General features: G+C 51.6%; 1 protein-coding gene across 1 annotated transcript; it reads left to right on the plus strand.

Annotated features, from left to right (window-relative positions):
- The first annotated feature begins 3,427 nt into the window (after positions 1 to 3,427).
- On the plus strand, positions 3,428 to 5,196 carry LOC123088479 (uncharacterized). The gene is made up of 2 exons (XM_044510685.1): positions 3,428 to 4,731; positions 4,968 to 5,196. The coding sequence occupies exon 1, from the start codon at positions 3,507 to 3,509 to the stop codon at positions 4,638 to 4,640; it is 1,134 nt and encodes a 377-aa protein (XP_044366620.1). The 5' UTR covers positions 3,428 to 3,506; the 3' UTR covers positions 4,641 to 4,731; positions 4,968 to 5,196.
- The last annotated feature ends 11,645 nt before the right edge of the window (positions 5,197 to 16,841 follow it).

The following is a 16,841-nucleotide window of genomic DNA, read 5'->3' on the forward strand; positions in this document are numbered from 1 at the left end:
GTCAATTGCCAGCATATCCTGGCGATGGCCACTCTTGTCTTCAGACGTTGCTATAGGGTAGAACCCCCCCTACAACCAATATCCTTCACATCAACATGCTGAATCTTTTGCCAGTTTGAATGATCTTTTTCCTCACACGACCTCATGAAACTTTCATCACAATCCTTCAATTTAAATTTCTGAAGAGACCCAGGAAGTTCTGGAAGGGATTTAAGATGCAAACATCGCAAAATCTTTAAGCGCTTCAGGTAACTAAGGTCCTTCATATTGTCTGGCAAATGGTCTAAGCTGCAGCTCGAAATGGTGAGCTCACGAAGATGAATGAAGAACTTAAAAATCTCAAGAGCAGGTCCCTCGGAGCTGCAGAGCCGAAGTTGATGTAGGTTCTTCGGGCCGCCGTTCTGCTCACCCACCATCCAACTTGGGTAACTCTGACTTTTGTAACCTCATATTTCCAGACTTTTAAGACCCATGGGTGGGCAAAGACCCTCAAGTACCTCTTCCTGAACTTTTAGGCAAGTCGGATCATGATCCCAGTGCAGTTTCAGTCCTGTTAGTCTTTCCTTATCAACCAGCTTTGCTTCCTTCGCTTCCTCCTTGCTTTCAACATTTTCAAGACCGTAGGTCTTCAGATTGCCCCAAAGCTTGTTTAGGTTACTCAGCTGGTGTAACTCATACCCATGTCCCATCTTTACTCAAAGCATTCTAATGTTTGTAATGATGTTATCCTGCCCATGTTCGGAACATGCATTGTCATTTCGCAAATAATATGCCGCAAGTTGGTGAGGTTACTCATATTTGTACCAGGGGAAATTTGCACATCACTTGAATAACAAAACTTTAGCACCTGCAAATGGTAAAGATTGGCTAATGTTTTTGGAAAAACATGCCCTGCTTCGAAGATCACTAAACCAAGATAGCGTAAATGCTTTAAATGACCAATACTTTCACGAAGTTTCAGATCGAAATTATCTTTCCATACGGTTTCTACAGCTAGTACCCGCAATTTCTTCAGTTTCTTGAACACTTTCTCAAAGAATTTATTGTTAACTGCTGCAAGCCACTCCGTATCATCAACAATGAGAGTGCGTAGGTTTTCCAGTTCGAAAATGTCCTTGATAACCATTGCTGCATTCGCAACATAAAGATGGCGAACATGACGAGGAACTTTTGTTCTCAAGCCATTCTCTATTCTGAAGCAATCACCCCCTGCCACCTTCTCGGCTAAATCATGCATAAGATCATGGACAATATAGCAATCACTCCCTTGGTAACATCCTCCTGGTTGCACAAATGAGGTTGCAAGTAACTCATGAAAGTTAGATCAGCGCCGGTTTCAGGGGTCCATCGCGTCCCTCGCGTCGCCCCCGCCCTGGGCGACTCGAGGGCTCTCCAACCCTAGGCGCCGCCGCCGCCCTCTCCTCCTCCCCTCCTTGCGCCGCCGCCCGATGACGCCCCCGGGTGAAACCCGCGTGGCAGACGGCGGCGGCGGGGGGAGTCCCTCTCCCGGCTCCCCTTCCTCCGCGGGCGGCGGATCTAGGCGGCGGGCGGCGGTGTCCTGCGGCGCTCGCGGTTTGGTGCGAGGTGGCAGGCCTCGGCGAGCGGTGGCAGGGGGCGGGGCATGCGGCGGCGGGCCTCGACAGGCGGCGGCGGCGGCGCGGGCACGGATCCATCGCGCATCTGGTCTGCGGGCGCGGTCTCGGCCTCCCCTGCTCGGCCGGCGGGTCTCGGTGGGGGGGCTTCTCCTTACTGAGATCTGGCAGCGGGATCATCCAGATCCCGGCAAGGATGGCGGCGACCCGTGCACGAGAGATGAAGGTCTTCGATCAGATCTGGGTGAAAACCTGCTTTTGGCTATTGCCAAGGCTGGCGATGGCGACGCTGTCTGCGCCGTTTCCTTCCTGAAGGCATCGCCGTGGAGAAGTTCAAGGCCACTCTCTGCTACCTCCGGGGGAAACACTAGATCAATAGATCGGATGACGGCGGCTCTTGGTGTCGTTTCCCTCCTAGGGGCGTCATTCTTGGAGGTGCACACGGGCTCGAGGGACTAGAGGACGGCGACTTTGGTGGAGCGTTGCTTCATCTTTCACATTGATGGTGGCGGATCTCGGCGGCGTGGTGCTGTGGAGACTCGGCGTCTGATGCACGGCGATGGACTCGTGCAGGAGGAGGAAGCTGTCTGGCGTCATGGTGGCGTTGATGGCAGATAGGCCAGGCAAGGGCGGTGCTTCAGTTCTGCTTTGAGGACGGACCGATGGATGATGGAGGTGACGACCCTTGCAGCGTGCGGTGCTCACTGGGAGTGTGCCAGACCGGTGTGGGTCCCAATCCAGGTAGTGTCTTGGATGGGACACCCGGCTTTAGATGTTAGGCTTTGATGCAATGTTTGTTTGGTATTAGGCCCGGACATTCGGCACGCCTTCATCAGGTGGATAGGAGTAGCAACGGTGTTGCCAAGATGGTGGCTTCAGACTTATTAATGTATCACCTTGTATGGTCTTTGTGAATAATTAATAATATGATTGCATGCATCGTCCAGATGCAGAGGCCGGGGTATATCCTCCTTTTTAAAAAAAAAAAGTAACTCATGAAAGTAATCCCAACCAACAGCTTCCATGTCCTTCTCTGCATCAGTAGTTTGTATGAACCCTTCTGCCACCCACAATTTAACCAACTCATCACGGTTGAGCCGATGTCTTCTGGGAAAAATACTGCAGTAAGCAAAGCATGGCCTGACCTGCTCATCAAGATGCTGGTAACTCCACCACAGTGCCCCTGTCGTCTCATTCACAAGATCCCCATCTCGAAGTTCTCTCCAAAATTCAACATCTTTTTGTCTTGCACGTAGTTGTCCTCCCACTGTGCTGGCTGCTAGAGGTGATCCTTTCAGCTTCTTTGCAATTTCAGCCCCAATAGTTTTGAGATCTATTTGATCTGGATCATCTGCATTTGCGTCTTCAAGAGCATAATACATGAACAGATTCAAGAAAGCTTCATCATCCAAGGCACGTATTGGAAAAACTTTACGTTTCACACCAGGACCTAGATCTGAAAATGCATCTTCATTTCGACTTGTCGCTAGGATCTTGCTTCCTTGCTTTTGAAGATTCAGTGGAGAAAGTAGCTTCGCTAGCTTCTGTTCATGGACATCCTTATTGCACCAAATATCATCTAGTACCAAGAGGAAACGTTTGCCTTTCAGCTTATTCTCCAATTCGTTTTCTAACATATCTGTTGGAATCAGGCATCCACACATGCAGCACCGACGTGACCACGTCCCTCCTGTAACTGCCTGCGCCACTCTCTCCATCTTGATCGCATGCAGCTAGCTAGTAGGGACTTCAGTTAGTTTGTTAGGCCCCGCACGCTGTGCTCCTGTACTGGTATATAATGTAATCTCTGTGAATGAATACAAGTGTGAATTGCTCCAGCCTCTGTCTGTCCCACTACATGGTATCAGATACCTAGTTCATTCCCGATCCAACATCTCGCTTCCGCCTCCCTCCATGGACTTCTCCGATCTGACCTCCGGCGCCTCGGACACCAATCCGTTCACCACACCACCCAGCCTTCTCTCTGTTCCCCTCTCTACCATTCTCACCCTCAACATCCATGGCCAGATCCCCGTCACCCTCCACCTCAATCCTCCAAACTTCAAACTCTGGTGCTCCTTCTTCTATTCTCTCTTCATGTCGTACGGCATCTCCGATCACATCGACGGAACAGTCATCGCCAAAAGTCGTCGTCATGATGTCGCCTGGACCCAGGTCGACTGGTGCACCGTGGGTTGGCTGTACACCATGATCTCCGCGGAGCTTCAAGGTATGGTTCCGCAAGACCACCCCTCTGCCTACACTCTCTGGACAGCCATCTGCAGCCTTTTTCTAGACAACCGCACCCAGCACGGCCTCATCGCCCTCGAGGAGTTCCATTCCCTTCGCCAAGAGCATCTCTCCGTCATGGAGTACTTCACCCGCCTGCAAACGCTGGCCGACACGCTCCGCGACTGTGACATGGGCGTCACGGATCGCGGCCTCGTCTCCAACATGCTGCGTGGCCTCTCCAACAAGTTCAGCCACGCCATCTCCACCATGACGTACGACGAGACGAAGCTCCCGACGTTCCTCCAGGCGCGCTCTTATCTTCTCCAGGAGGAGCGGCGCATCGATCGCGCCGCGGCTCACGAGCCGGCCACCGCTCTCCACGCCGCGGCTCGCGCTCCCGCCGCGCCCGCGCCCACCGCGGCGCCGCCACCAGCTCCTGCCCCTCCCGCCCCCAGCTCCTCCAACGGCGGTCACCGTGGCCGCAAGCGCCGCAAGGGTGGCAACGGCGGCCCCGGCGGTGCAGGCGGCATCGCTGGTTATGGCGCGGCCTCTGGCCCTGGCGGGGCTGGCGGATCTGCTCCCGGCTTCTTCCCCAACACCGGCCCCCCTTCCGGTGCCGGCGCGCGCTCTCCGTCGTCCTGGTACCCCGGGTTCAACCCCTGGACCGGCACTTTTCAAGCCTGGCCGGTGATGCCGCGCCCGCCCGGTGCCAGAGTGCTCGGCCCCCGCCCCGCCGCCCAGGGTCTTCTCGCCTCCACTGGCCCTGGCGCCTCGACCACACCTTCTGGCGCCTCCTGGGACATGTCATCGCTCTAGACTGCCCTCATGTCGATGCCGCAGCCCTATTCTGGCGGTGGGGACTGGTTCTTCGACACATGGACTACCTCCCATATGGCCGTTGACCCCGGTATGCTCTCCACTTCCTCTTCTCGATCCACTCATCCCGGCATCATCGTTGGCAACGGTTCTATGATGCCCGTCTCCCACTCTGGCGATGCTCTTATTCCCACATCCTCCTCTCCACTCACTCTCGGCAATGTACTGATTTCTCCTCATCTTATTAAGAACTTGGTTTCTGTTCGTGCATTCACTCGTGATAATTATGTTGCTGTCTCATTTGACCCATTTGGCTTCTCTGTTAAGGATCTCATTTCCGGGACGGTGCTCCTCCGATGTAACAGCTCTGGTGATCTGTACCCACTCCGTCCCACCGCCGATGTCCAGCAGCCTCATGCCTTGCTTGCCGCCGTCTCCACCGATTTGTGGCATCAGCGACTCGGACATCCTGAACGTGCTGCGCTCTCTACAATAACTTCATCCTTTGATTTTCAATGTAATAAAACGCAGGCACATACTTGTCATGCCTGCCAGATAGGCAAAGTGTTCGGCAGCCGTATTCTGCTTCCTCCACCATTGCTACTTCTCCCTTCCACTTATTACACTATGATGTATGGACCTCTCCAATCGTTAGTAACTCTGGTTTTGCATATTTTTTGGTTGTCCTGGATGATCACACGCATTATGCCTGGACTTCCCCCCTTCGCCGAAAATCTGACGTATTTGAGATCCTCGTCACATTCCATGCGTTTGTTAGCACACAATTTCAGCGACCCATTCTTGCATTTCGCACCGACAACGGTCGTGAGTTCGACAACCGTGGCTTCCGCGCCTTCCTCGCCAAACACGGCATCTCCTTCCAACTCTCGTGCCCCTACTCTTCGCCTCAGAATGGCCGCGCCGAGCGTATCATTCGCACCCTCACCGAGGGCCTGCGCAGCATCCTCTTCCACTCCTCCCTCCCTACCACATTCTGGCCCGACGCCCTCGCCACCATCACATATCTCCTCAACCGCCGGCCATGTCGCCCACGCCAGCTCACCACCCCGTTCGAGCTTCTCCACGGTTCCCCTCCCTCCTATCAACACCTCCGTGTCTTCGGTTGCCTGTGCTACCGGAACACCACCGCCACTTCTCAGCACAAGCTCGCCCCCCGGTCGCGGGCGTGCGTTCTTCTCGGCTACCCACCCGATCACGCCGGCTACAAGTGCTTTGACTCGCAGACAGGCCGTGTTTATCTCTCACGCAGTGTGTTCTTCGACGAGCACGTTTTTCCCTTTGCGCAGGTCTCCAACGTCGCCGCCCCCTCGTCGGCCCCGTCACCGGCTCTCCACTACGACGACAGCGCCGCGGCCGTCGTCCCCCCACGCGCTCCGCGGCGCGCCCGCGTTGGCGCCCCACCGGCACCTCCATCGCCCCCGGGGACGGCCACCTCGGGTCCTGCACCGGCCCCCTCGTCACCTGGGAGCTCGCCCGGCTCATCTCCTATGGCCGCGCCCTCGCTTGTAGGCTCTATTACCATGGTGCCCACGTCGCCATCTGGTTCGGCTGCCACGACCGTGGCCTCCTCCGCTCGTTCTGCTACCCCGACGGTGTCTTCGTCCGCTCGTTCGGCTGTCGCGGCAGCGAATTCGCCCGCTCCTTCGGGTGCCACGGCTGCGGCCTCGCCCGCTGGTTCGCCGTCGTCCGCACCTGCTGGTTCGCCGCCGTCCTCACCCGCTGGTTCGTCCGGCTCCTCCAGTGTCGTGGCTACACCAAGCTCGTCATCGCCCTTCACCGACCCGAGTACAGCGCCGGCCTCCTCTCCAACACCGCCGGCCCCTGCTCACCGCATGGTTACCCGTGCCATGGCTGGCGTCCGTCGACGCAACACGCAGTATGATGCCGACTATGTTCTGACGGCCGGTACTGCTGCTCCCTCGCCACTACCCACGTCCGTGGCAACCGCTCTTCGTGACCCAGCCTGGCGCCTCGCCATGCAAGAGGAGTATGATGCCCTCCGTGCGAACCGCACATGGACGCTCGTTCCTCGGCCGTCGGGCGCCCGCATCATTTCCGGCAAGTGGATTTTCCGGCACAAGCTCCGTCCCGATGGCTCCCTCGACCGGTACAAGGCGCGGTGGGTCGTTCGCGGTTTCTCTCAGCGCCCGGGGATCAACTACACCGACACATTCTCCCCGGTCGTGAAGCCTGCGTCGATTCGCCTCGTGCTCCAGCTCGCGGCCGCTAGGTCCTGGCCGGTCCATCAGCTCGACGTCAAAAATGTGTTTCTGCACGGCGAGCTCTCCGAGCATGTCTACTGCCAACAACCAGCGGGGTTCGTCGTCGCCTCGCGCCCATCTGACGTGTGCCTCCTCTCCAAGTCTCTCTATGGGCTTAAACCTGCACCCCGTGCGTGGTTCTCCAAGTTCGCTGGCTGCCTCTCTCAACTGGGGTTCACGGCGACGCGCTCTGACGCGTCTCTATTTGTCCTCAAGAACGGCCACGGCATCGCCTACTTACTACTCTATGTTGATGACATAGTGCTCACGGCCTCTTCAGAGACGCTTCTGCACCAGCTCATCAGCAGACTACACGCCGTCGTGTCCCTCAAGGACTTGGGGCCACTCAAATTCTTCCTCGGCATCCAAGTACAACGCTCTCGTCGTGGGTTTCTTCTGCACCAAGCACAGTACGCCGAAGAGCTGCTTGAGCGTGCTGGCATGACCACATGTCACCCCGCCCCGACGCCCGTTGACACCAAGGCCAAAGTCTCTGCTGCTGCCGGCGAGCCGGCTGACGACCCCGCCTTCTATCGCAGCATCACCGGCGCCCTTCAGTACTTAACACTCACGCGCCCGGACCTGACATACGTCGTGCAACAAGTCTGCCTACATATGTGTTGGGGAACGTTGCAGAAAATTAAAATTTTTCCTACGGTTTCACCAAGATCCATCTATGAGTTCATCTAAGCAACGAGTCTAGGGAGAGAGTTTGCATCTACATACCACTTGTAGATCGCGTGCGGAAGCTTGCAAGGTGATGATGTAGTCGTACTCGACGTGATCCAAATCACCGATGACCAGCGCCGAACGGACGGCACCTCCGCGTTCAACACACGTACGGGACGGGAGACGTCTCCTCCTTCTTGATCCAGCAAGGGGGAAGGAGAGGTTGATGAAGATCCAGCAGCACGACGGCGTGGTGGTGGATGCAGGGCGTCACAGCAGCAGGGCTTCGCCGAGACTACGAGGGAGAGACGTAACGGGGGGAGGTGGAGGCGCCAGGTGCTGGTGTGTTCTCCTCCTCTCCCCCCCCACTATATATAGGGGTGCCAAGGGGGGGCGCCGGCCCTAGTAGATGAGATCTACTAGGGGGGGCGGCGGCCTAGGGGAGGTTTCCCTCCCCCCCAAGGCACCTAGGGGTGCCTTCCACCACTAGGACTCCTCCTAGGGGGAAACCCTAGGCGCATGGGCCTATAGGGGCTGGTGCCCTTGGCCCATGATGGCCAAGGCGCACCCCCTACAGCCCATGTGGCCCCCCGGGACAGGTGGCCCCACCCGGTGGACCCCCGGGACCCTTCCGGTGGTCCCGGTACAATACCGATAACCCCGAAACTTGTCCCGGTGCCCGAAACAGCACTTCCTATATATAATTCTTTACCTCCGGACCATTCCGGAACTCCTCGTGACATCCGGGATCTCATCCGGGACTCCGAACAACATTCGGGTTTCTGCATATACATATCTTCATAACCCTAGCGTCACCGAACCTTAAGTGTGTAGACCCTACGGGTTCGGGAGACATGCAGACATGACCGAGACGCTCTCAGTCAATAACCATCAGCGGGATCTGGATACCCATGATGGCTCCCACATGCTCCTCGATGTTGTCATCGGATGAACCACGATGTCGAGGATTCGATCAAACCCTGTATTCAATTCCCTTTGTCAATCGGTACGTTACTTGCCCGAGACTCGATCGTCGGTATCCCAATACCTTGTTCAGTCTCGTTACCGGCAAGTCACTTTACTCGTACCGTAATGCATGATCCCGTGTCCAACACCTTGGTCACATTGAGCTCATTATGATGATGCATTACCGAGTGGGCCCAGAGATACCTCTCCGTCATACGGAGTGACAAATCCCAGTCTCGATCCGTGTCAACCCAACAGCTACTTTCGGAGATACCTGTAATGCACCTTTATAGTCACCCAGTTACGTTGTGACGTTTGATACACCCAAGGCACTCTTACGGTATCCGGGAGTTACACGATCTCATGGTCGTAGGAAGAGATACTTGACACTTGCAAAGCTCTAGCAAAACGAACTACACGATCTTTTATGCTATGCTTAGGATTGGGTCTTGTCCATCACATCATTCTCCTAATGATGTGATCCCGTTATCGACGACATCCAATGTCCATAGTCAGGAAACCATGACTATCTGTTGATCACAACGATCTGGTCAACTAGAGGCTTATCAGGGACATAGTGTGGTCTAAGTATTCACACGTGTATTACGATTTCCGGATAATACAGTTATAGCATGAATAAAAGACAATTATCATGAACAATGAAATATAATAATACTTTTATTATTGCCTCTAGGGCATATTTCCAACAGTCTCCCACTTGCACTAGAGTCACCAATCTAGTTACATTGTGATGAATCGAACACCCATAGAGTTCTGGTGTTGATCATGTTTTGCACGCGAGAGAGGTTTAGTCAGCGGATCTGCGACATTCAGATCCATATGCACTTTGCAAATCTCTATGTCTCCATCTTGAACATTTTCACGGATGGAGTTGAAACGACGCTTGATGTGCCTGGTCTTCTTGTGAAACCTGGGCTCCTTTGCGAGGGCAATAGCTCCAGTGTTGTCACAGAAGAGTTTGATCGGCCCCGACGCATTGGGTATGACTCCTAGGTCGGTGATGAACTCCTTCACCCAAATCGCTTCATGCGCTGCCTCCGAGGCTGCCATGTACTCCGCTTCACACGTAGATCCCGCCACGACGCTCTGCTTGCAGCTGCACCAGCTTACTGCTCCACCATTCAACATATACATGTATCCGGTTTGTGACTTAGAGTCATCCAGATCTGAGTCGAAGCTAGCGTCGACGTAACCCTTTACGACGAGCTCTTCATCTCTTCCATAAACGAGAAACATGTCCTTCGTCCTTTTCAGGTACTTTAGGATATTCTTGACCGCTGTCCAGTGTTCCTTGCCGGGATTACTTTGGTATCTTGCTACCAAACTTACGGCAAGGTTTACATCGGGTCTGGTACACAACATGGCATACATAATAGATCCTATGGCTGAAGCATAGGGGATGACACTCATCTCTTCTTTATCTTTTGCCGTGGTCGGTGACTGAGCCAAGCTCAATCTCACACCTTGTAACATAGGCAAGAACCCCTTCTTGGACTGATCCATTTTGAACCTCTTCAAAATCTTATCAAGGTATGTGCTTTGTGAAAGACCTATGAGGCGTCTCGATCTATCTCTATAGATCTTGATGCCTAATATATAAGCAGCTTCTCCAAGGTCCTTCATTGAAAAACACTTATTCAAGTAGGCCTTAATGCTGTCCAGAAATTCTATATTATTTCCCATCAAGAGTATGTCATCTACATATAATATGAGAAATGCTACAGAGCTCCCACTCACTTTCTTGTAAATGCAGGCTTCTCCATAAGTCTGTATAAACCCAAATGCTTTGATCATCTCATCAAAGCGAATGTTCCAACTCCGAGATGCTTGCACCAGTCCATAAATGGATCGCTGGAGCTTGCATACTTTGTTAGCATTCCGAGGATCGACAAAACCTTCCGGCTGCATCATATACAGTTCTTCCTTAAGATGCCCGTTAAGGAATGCCGTTTTGACGTCCATTTGCCATATCTCATAATCATAGTATGCGGCAATTGCTAACATGATTTGGACGGACTTTAGCTTTGCTACGGGAGAGAATGTCTCGTCGTAGTCAATCCCTTGAACCTGTCGATAACCCTTAGCGACAAGTCGAGCTTTATAGATGGTGACATTACCATCCGCGTCTGTCTTCTTCTTAAAGATCCATTTGTTTTCTATCGCTCGCCGATCATCGGGCAAGTCTGTGAAAGTCCATACTTTGTTTTCATACATGGATTCTATCTCGTATTTCATGGCTTCAAGCCATTTGTTGGAATTCGGGCCCGCCATCGCTTCTTCATAGTTCGAAGGTTCATTGTTGTCTAACAACATGATTTCCAGGACAGGGTTGCCGTACCACTCTGGTGCGGAACGTGTCCTAGTGGACCTACGAAGTTCAGCAGTAACTTGATCCGAAGTACCTTGATCATCATCATTGTTTTCCTCTTCAGTTGGTGTGGGCATCACAGGAACGGTTTCCTACGCTGCGCCACTTTCCCGCTCAAGAGGTAGTACTTCATCGAGTTCTACTTTCCTCCCACTTACTTCTTTCGAGAGAAACTCTTTTTCTAGAAAGCATCCGTTCTTGGCAACAAAGATCTTGCCTTCGGATCTTAAGTAGAAGGTATACCCTATAGTTTCCTTAGGGTATCCTATGAATACGCATTTTTCCGACTTGGGTTCGAGCTTTTCAGGTTGAAGTTTCTTGACATAAGCTTCGCATCCCCAAACTTTTAGAAACGACAGCTTAGGTTTCTTTCCAAACCATAGTTCATACGGTGTCGTCTCAACGGATTTAGACGGTGCCCTATTTAAAGTGAATGTAGCTGTCTCTAGAGCGTATCCCCAAAATGATAGCGGTAAATCGGTAAGAGACATCATAGACCGCACCATATCCAATAGAGTGCGATTACGACGTTCGGACACACCGTTTCGTTGAGGTGTTCCAGGCGGCGTGAGTTGTGAAACGATTCCACATTTCTTTAAGTGTGTACCAAATTCGTGACTTAAGTATTCTCCTCCACGATCTGATCGTAAGAATTTTATCTTTCGGTCACGTTGATTCTCCACCTCATTCTGAAATTCCTTGAACTTTTCAAAGGTCTCAGACTTGTGTTTCATTAAGTAGACATACCCATATCTACTCAAGTCATCTGTGAGAGTGAGAAAATAACGATATCCTCCGCACACATCGGTATGTATGATTTCCAACAAGTTGGTTGCTCGCTCCATTGTTCCGGAGAACGGAGTCTTGGTCATTTTGCCCAAGAGGCATGGTGCGCACGTGTCAAACGATTCATAATCAAGAGACTCTAAAAGTCCATCGGTATGGAGCTTCTTCATGCGCTTGACACCAATGTGACCAAGGCGGCAGTGCCACAAGTATGTGGGACTATCGTTATCAACTTTAAATCTTTTGGTATCTACACTATGAACATGTGTAATATTACGCTCGAGATTCATCAAGAATAAACCATTGACCATCGGAGCATGACCATAAAACATATCTCTCATATAAATCGAACAACCATTATTCTCAGACTTAAATGAGTAGCCATCTCGTATTAAACGAGATCCAGATACAATGTTCATGCTCAAACTTGGCACTAAATAACAATTATTGAGGTTCAAAACTAATCCCGTAGGTAAATGTAGAGGCAGCGTGCCGACGGCGATCACAGACTTTGGAACCATTCCCGACGCGCATCGTCACCTCGTCCTTTGCCAGTCTCCGTTTATTCCGCAGCTCCTGCTGTGAGTTACAAATATGAGCAACGGCACCGGTATCAAATACCCAGGAGTTACTACGATTACTGGTAAGGTACACATCAATCACATGTATATCAAATATACCTTTGGTGTTGCCGGCCTTCTTATCCGCTAAGTATTTGGGGCAGTTCCGCTTCCAGTGACCCTTCCCCTTGCAATAAAAGCACTCAGTCTCAGGCTTGGGTCCATTCTTTGACTTCTTCCCGGTAACTGGCTTACCAGGCGTGGCAACATCTTTTCCGTCTTTCTTGAAGTTCTTCTTACCCTTGCCCTTCTTGAACTTAGTGGTCTTATTGACCATCAACACTTGATGTTCTTTCTTGATTTTAGCCTCTGCTGACTTCAGCATCGAGAACACTTCAGGAATGGTCTTTTCCATTCCCTGCATGTTGTAGTTCATCACAAAGCTCTTGTAGCTTGGTGGGAGCGACTGGAGGATTCTGTCAATGACCGCCTCATCTGGGAGGTTAATGTTCAGCTGGGTCATACGGTTGTGCAACCCAGACATCTTCAGGATGTGCTCACTGACAGAACTGTTTTCCTCCATCTTACAACTGTAGAACTTGTCGGAGACATCATATCTCTCGACCCGGGCATGAGCTTGGAAAACTAGTTTCAGCTCTTCGAACATCTCATATGCTCCGTGATGCTCAAAACGCTTTTGGAGCCCCGGTTCTAAGCTGTAAAGCATGCCGCACTGAACGAGGGAGTAATCATCAGCGCGAGACTGCCAAGCATTCATAATGTCTTGGTTCTCTGGGACGGGAGCGTCACCTAGCGGTCCTTCTAGGACATATTGTTTCCTGGCAGCTATGAGGATGATCCTCAAGTTCCGGACCCAGTCCGTATAGTTGCTGCCATCATCTTTCAGCTTGGTTTTCTCTAGGAACGCGTTGAAGTTCATGTTGACATTAGCGTTGGCCATTGATCTACAAGACATATTTGCAAAGGTTTTAGACTAAGTTCATGATAATAAAGTTCTAATCAAATTATGAACTCCCACTTAGATTTAGACATCCCTTTAGTCATCTAAGTGTTACACGATCCGAGTCGACTAGCCCGTGTCCGATCATCACGTGAGACGGACTAGTCATCGTATCTTTTCATCCGATCTACAAGACATATTTTCATGTTGATCGTATCTTCTATACGATTCGTGTTCGACCTTTTGGTCTCCGTGTTCCGAGGCCATGTCTGCACATGCTAGGCTCGTCAAGTTAGCCCTAAGTGTTTTCGCTGTGTAAAACTGTCTTACACCCGTTGTATGTGAACGTAAGAATCCATCACACCCGATCATCACGTGGTGCTTAGAAACGACGAACTGTAGCAACGGTGCACAGTTAGGGGAGAACACTTCTTGAAATTTTATAAGGGATCATCTTATTTACTACCGTCGTCCTAAGTAAACAAGATGCATAATACATAATAAACATCACATGCAATTATATAGTTGTGACATGATATGGCCAATATCATATAGCTCCATTGATCTTCATCTTCGGGGCTCCATGATCATCTTGTCACCGGCTTGACACCATGATCTCCATCATCATGATCTCCATCATCGTGTCTTCATGAAGTTGTCACGCCAACGACTACTTCTACTTCTATGACTAACGTTTAGCAATAAAGTAAAGTAGTTTACATGACGTTATTCAATGACACGCAGGTCATACAAAAAATAATGACAACTCCTATGGCTCCTGCCGGTTGTCATACTCATCGACATCCAAGTCGTGAATCCTATTACAAAGAACATGATCTCATACATCACAATTCATCATTCATCACAACTTCTGGCCATATCACATCACATGATCAATCGCTGCAAAAACAAGTTAGACGTCCTCTAATTGTTGTTGCATCTTTTACGTGGCTGCAATTGGGTTCTAGCAAGAACGTTTTCTTACCTACGAATCACCACAATGTGATTTTGTCAACTTCTATTTACCCTTCATAAGGGCCCTGTTCATCGATTCCGCTCCAACTAAGGTGGGAGAGACAGACACCCGCCAGCCACCTTATGCAACTTGTGCATGTCAGTCGGTGGAACCGGTCTCACATAAGTGTACGTGTAAGGTTGGTCCGGGCCGCTTCATCCCACAATACCGTTGAGCAAGAAAAGACTAGTAGAGGCAAGTAAGATGACAGAATCCACGCCCACAACAAAGTTGTGTTCTACTCGTGCAAAGAGAACTACGCATAGACCTAGCTCATGATGCCACTGTTGGGGAACGTTGCAGAAAATTAAAATTTTTCCTACGGTTTCACCAAGATCCATCTATGAGTTCATCTAAGCAACGAGTCTAGGGAGAGAGTTTGCATCTACATACCACTTGTAGATCGCGTGTGGAAGCTTGCAAGGTGATGATGTAGTCGTACTCGACGTGATCCAAATCACCGATGACCAACGCCGAACGGACGGCACCTCCGCGTTCAACACACGTACGGGACGGGAGACGTCTCCTCCTTCTTGATCCAGCAAGGGGGAAGGAGAGGTTGATGAAGATCCAGCAGCACGACGGCGTGGTGGTGGATGCAGGGCGTCACAGCAGCAGGGCTTCGCCGAGACTACGAGGGAGAGACGTAACGGGGGGAGGTGGAGGCGCCAGGGGCTGGTGTGTTCTCCTCCTCTCCCCCCCCCCACTATATATAGGGGTGCCAAGGGGGGGCGCCGGCCCTAGTAGATGAGATCTACTAGGGGGGGCGGCGGCCTAGGGGAGGTTTCCCTCCCCCCCAAGGCACCTAGGGGTGCCTTCCACCACTAGGACTCCTCCTAGGGGGAAACCCTAGGCGCATGGGCCTATAGGGGCTGGTGCCCTTGGCCCATGATGGCCAAGGCGCACCCCCTACAGCCCATGTGGCCCCCCGGGACAGGTGGCCCCACCCGGTGGACCCCCGGGACCCTTCCGGTGGTCCCGGTACAATACCGATAACCCCGAAACTTGTCCCGGTGCCCGAAACAGCACTTCCTATATATAATTCTTTACCTCCGGACCATTCCGGAACTCCTCGTGACGTCCGGGATCTCATCCGGGACTCCGAACAACATTCGGGTTTCTGCATATACATATCTTCATAACCCTAGCGTCACCGAACCTTAAGTGTGTAGACCCTACGGGTTCGGGAGACATGCAGACATGACCGAGACGCTCTCAGTCAATAACCATCAGCGGGATCTGGATACCCATGATGGCTCCCACATGCTCCTCGATGTTGTCATCGGATGAACCACTATGTCAAGGATTCGATCAAACCCTGTATGCAATTCCCTTTGTCAATCGGTACGTTACTTGCCCGAGACTCGATCGTCGGTATCCCAATACCTTGTTCAGTCTCGTTACCGGCAAGTCACTTTACTCGTACCGTAATGCATGATCCCGTGTCCAACACCTTGGTCACATTGAGCTCATTATGATGATGCATTACCGAGTGGGCCCAGAGATACCTCTCCGTCATACGGAGTGACAAATCCCAGTCTCGATCCGTGTCAACCCAACAGCTACTTTCGGAGATACCTGTAATGCACCTTTATAGTCACCCAGTTACGTTGTGACGTTTGATACACCCAAGGCACTCTTACGGTATCCGGGAGTTACACGATCTCATGGTCGTAGGAAGAGATACTTGACACTTGCAAAGCTCTAGCAAAACGAACTACACGATCTTTTATGCTATGCTTAGGATTGGGTCTTGTCCATCACATCATTCTCCTAATGATGTGATCCCGTTATCGACGACATCCAATGTCCATAGTCAGGAAACCATGACTATCTGTTGATCACAACGATCTGGTCAACTAGAGGCTTATCAGGGACATAGTGTGGTCTAAGTATTCACACGTGTATTACGATTTCCGGATAATACAGTTATAGCATGAATAAAAGACAATTATCATGAACAATGAAATATAATAATACTTTTATTATTGCCTCTAGGGCATATTTCCAACAATATGCACGCCCCACGTCAACCACACTGGGCCATGGTAAAGCGCATATTGCGCTATGTCCGCGGCACTACCTCCCACGGCATCTCCATTGCTGCCTCCTCGCCAACCGAGCTCGTCGCCTACACCAACGCCGATTGGGCCGGCTGCCCGGACACCCGTCGCTCGACCTCGGGATACTGTGTCTTCCTCGGCGACACACTCATTTCTTGGTCAAGCAAGCGGCAGCCTACAGTCTCTCGGTCGAGTGCCGAAGCTGAATACCGAGCCGTGGCAAATGCGGTTGCTGAATGTTGCTGGGTGCGTCAACTCCTTCATGAGCTACACTCTGATTTGGGCAAGGCCACGGTAGTCTTCTGCGACAATGTATCCGCTGTATATCTCTCACAGAATCCAGTACATCATCGCCCAACCAAGCACATTGAGCTAGATGTGCACTTTGTCCGCGAGAAGGTTGCGCTCGGCCACGTTCGTGTTCATCATGTACCAACCAGCTAGCAGTTTGCGGACATTATGACGAAGGGGCTCCCTGCTGCAGTGTTTGCTGATTTCCGCTCCAGTCTG

This window comes from Triticum aestivum, chromosome 4A (genome assembly GCF_018294505.1).
Source record: "Triticum aestivum cultivar Chinese Spring chromosome 4A, IWGSC CS RefSeq v2.1, whole genome shotgun sequence".
NCBI classification, from domain to species: Eukaryota; Viridiplantae; Streptophyta; class Magnoliopsida; order Poales; family Poaceae; genus Triticum; species Triticum aestivum.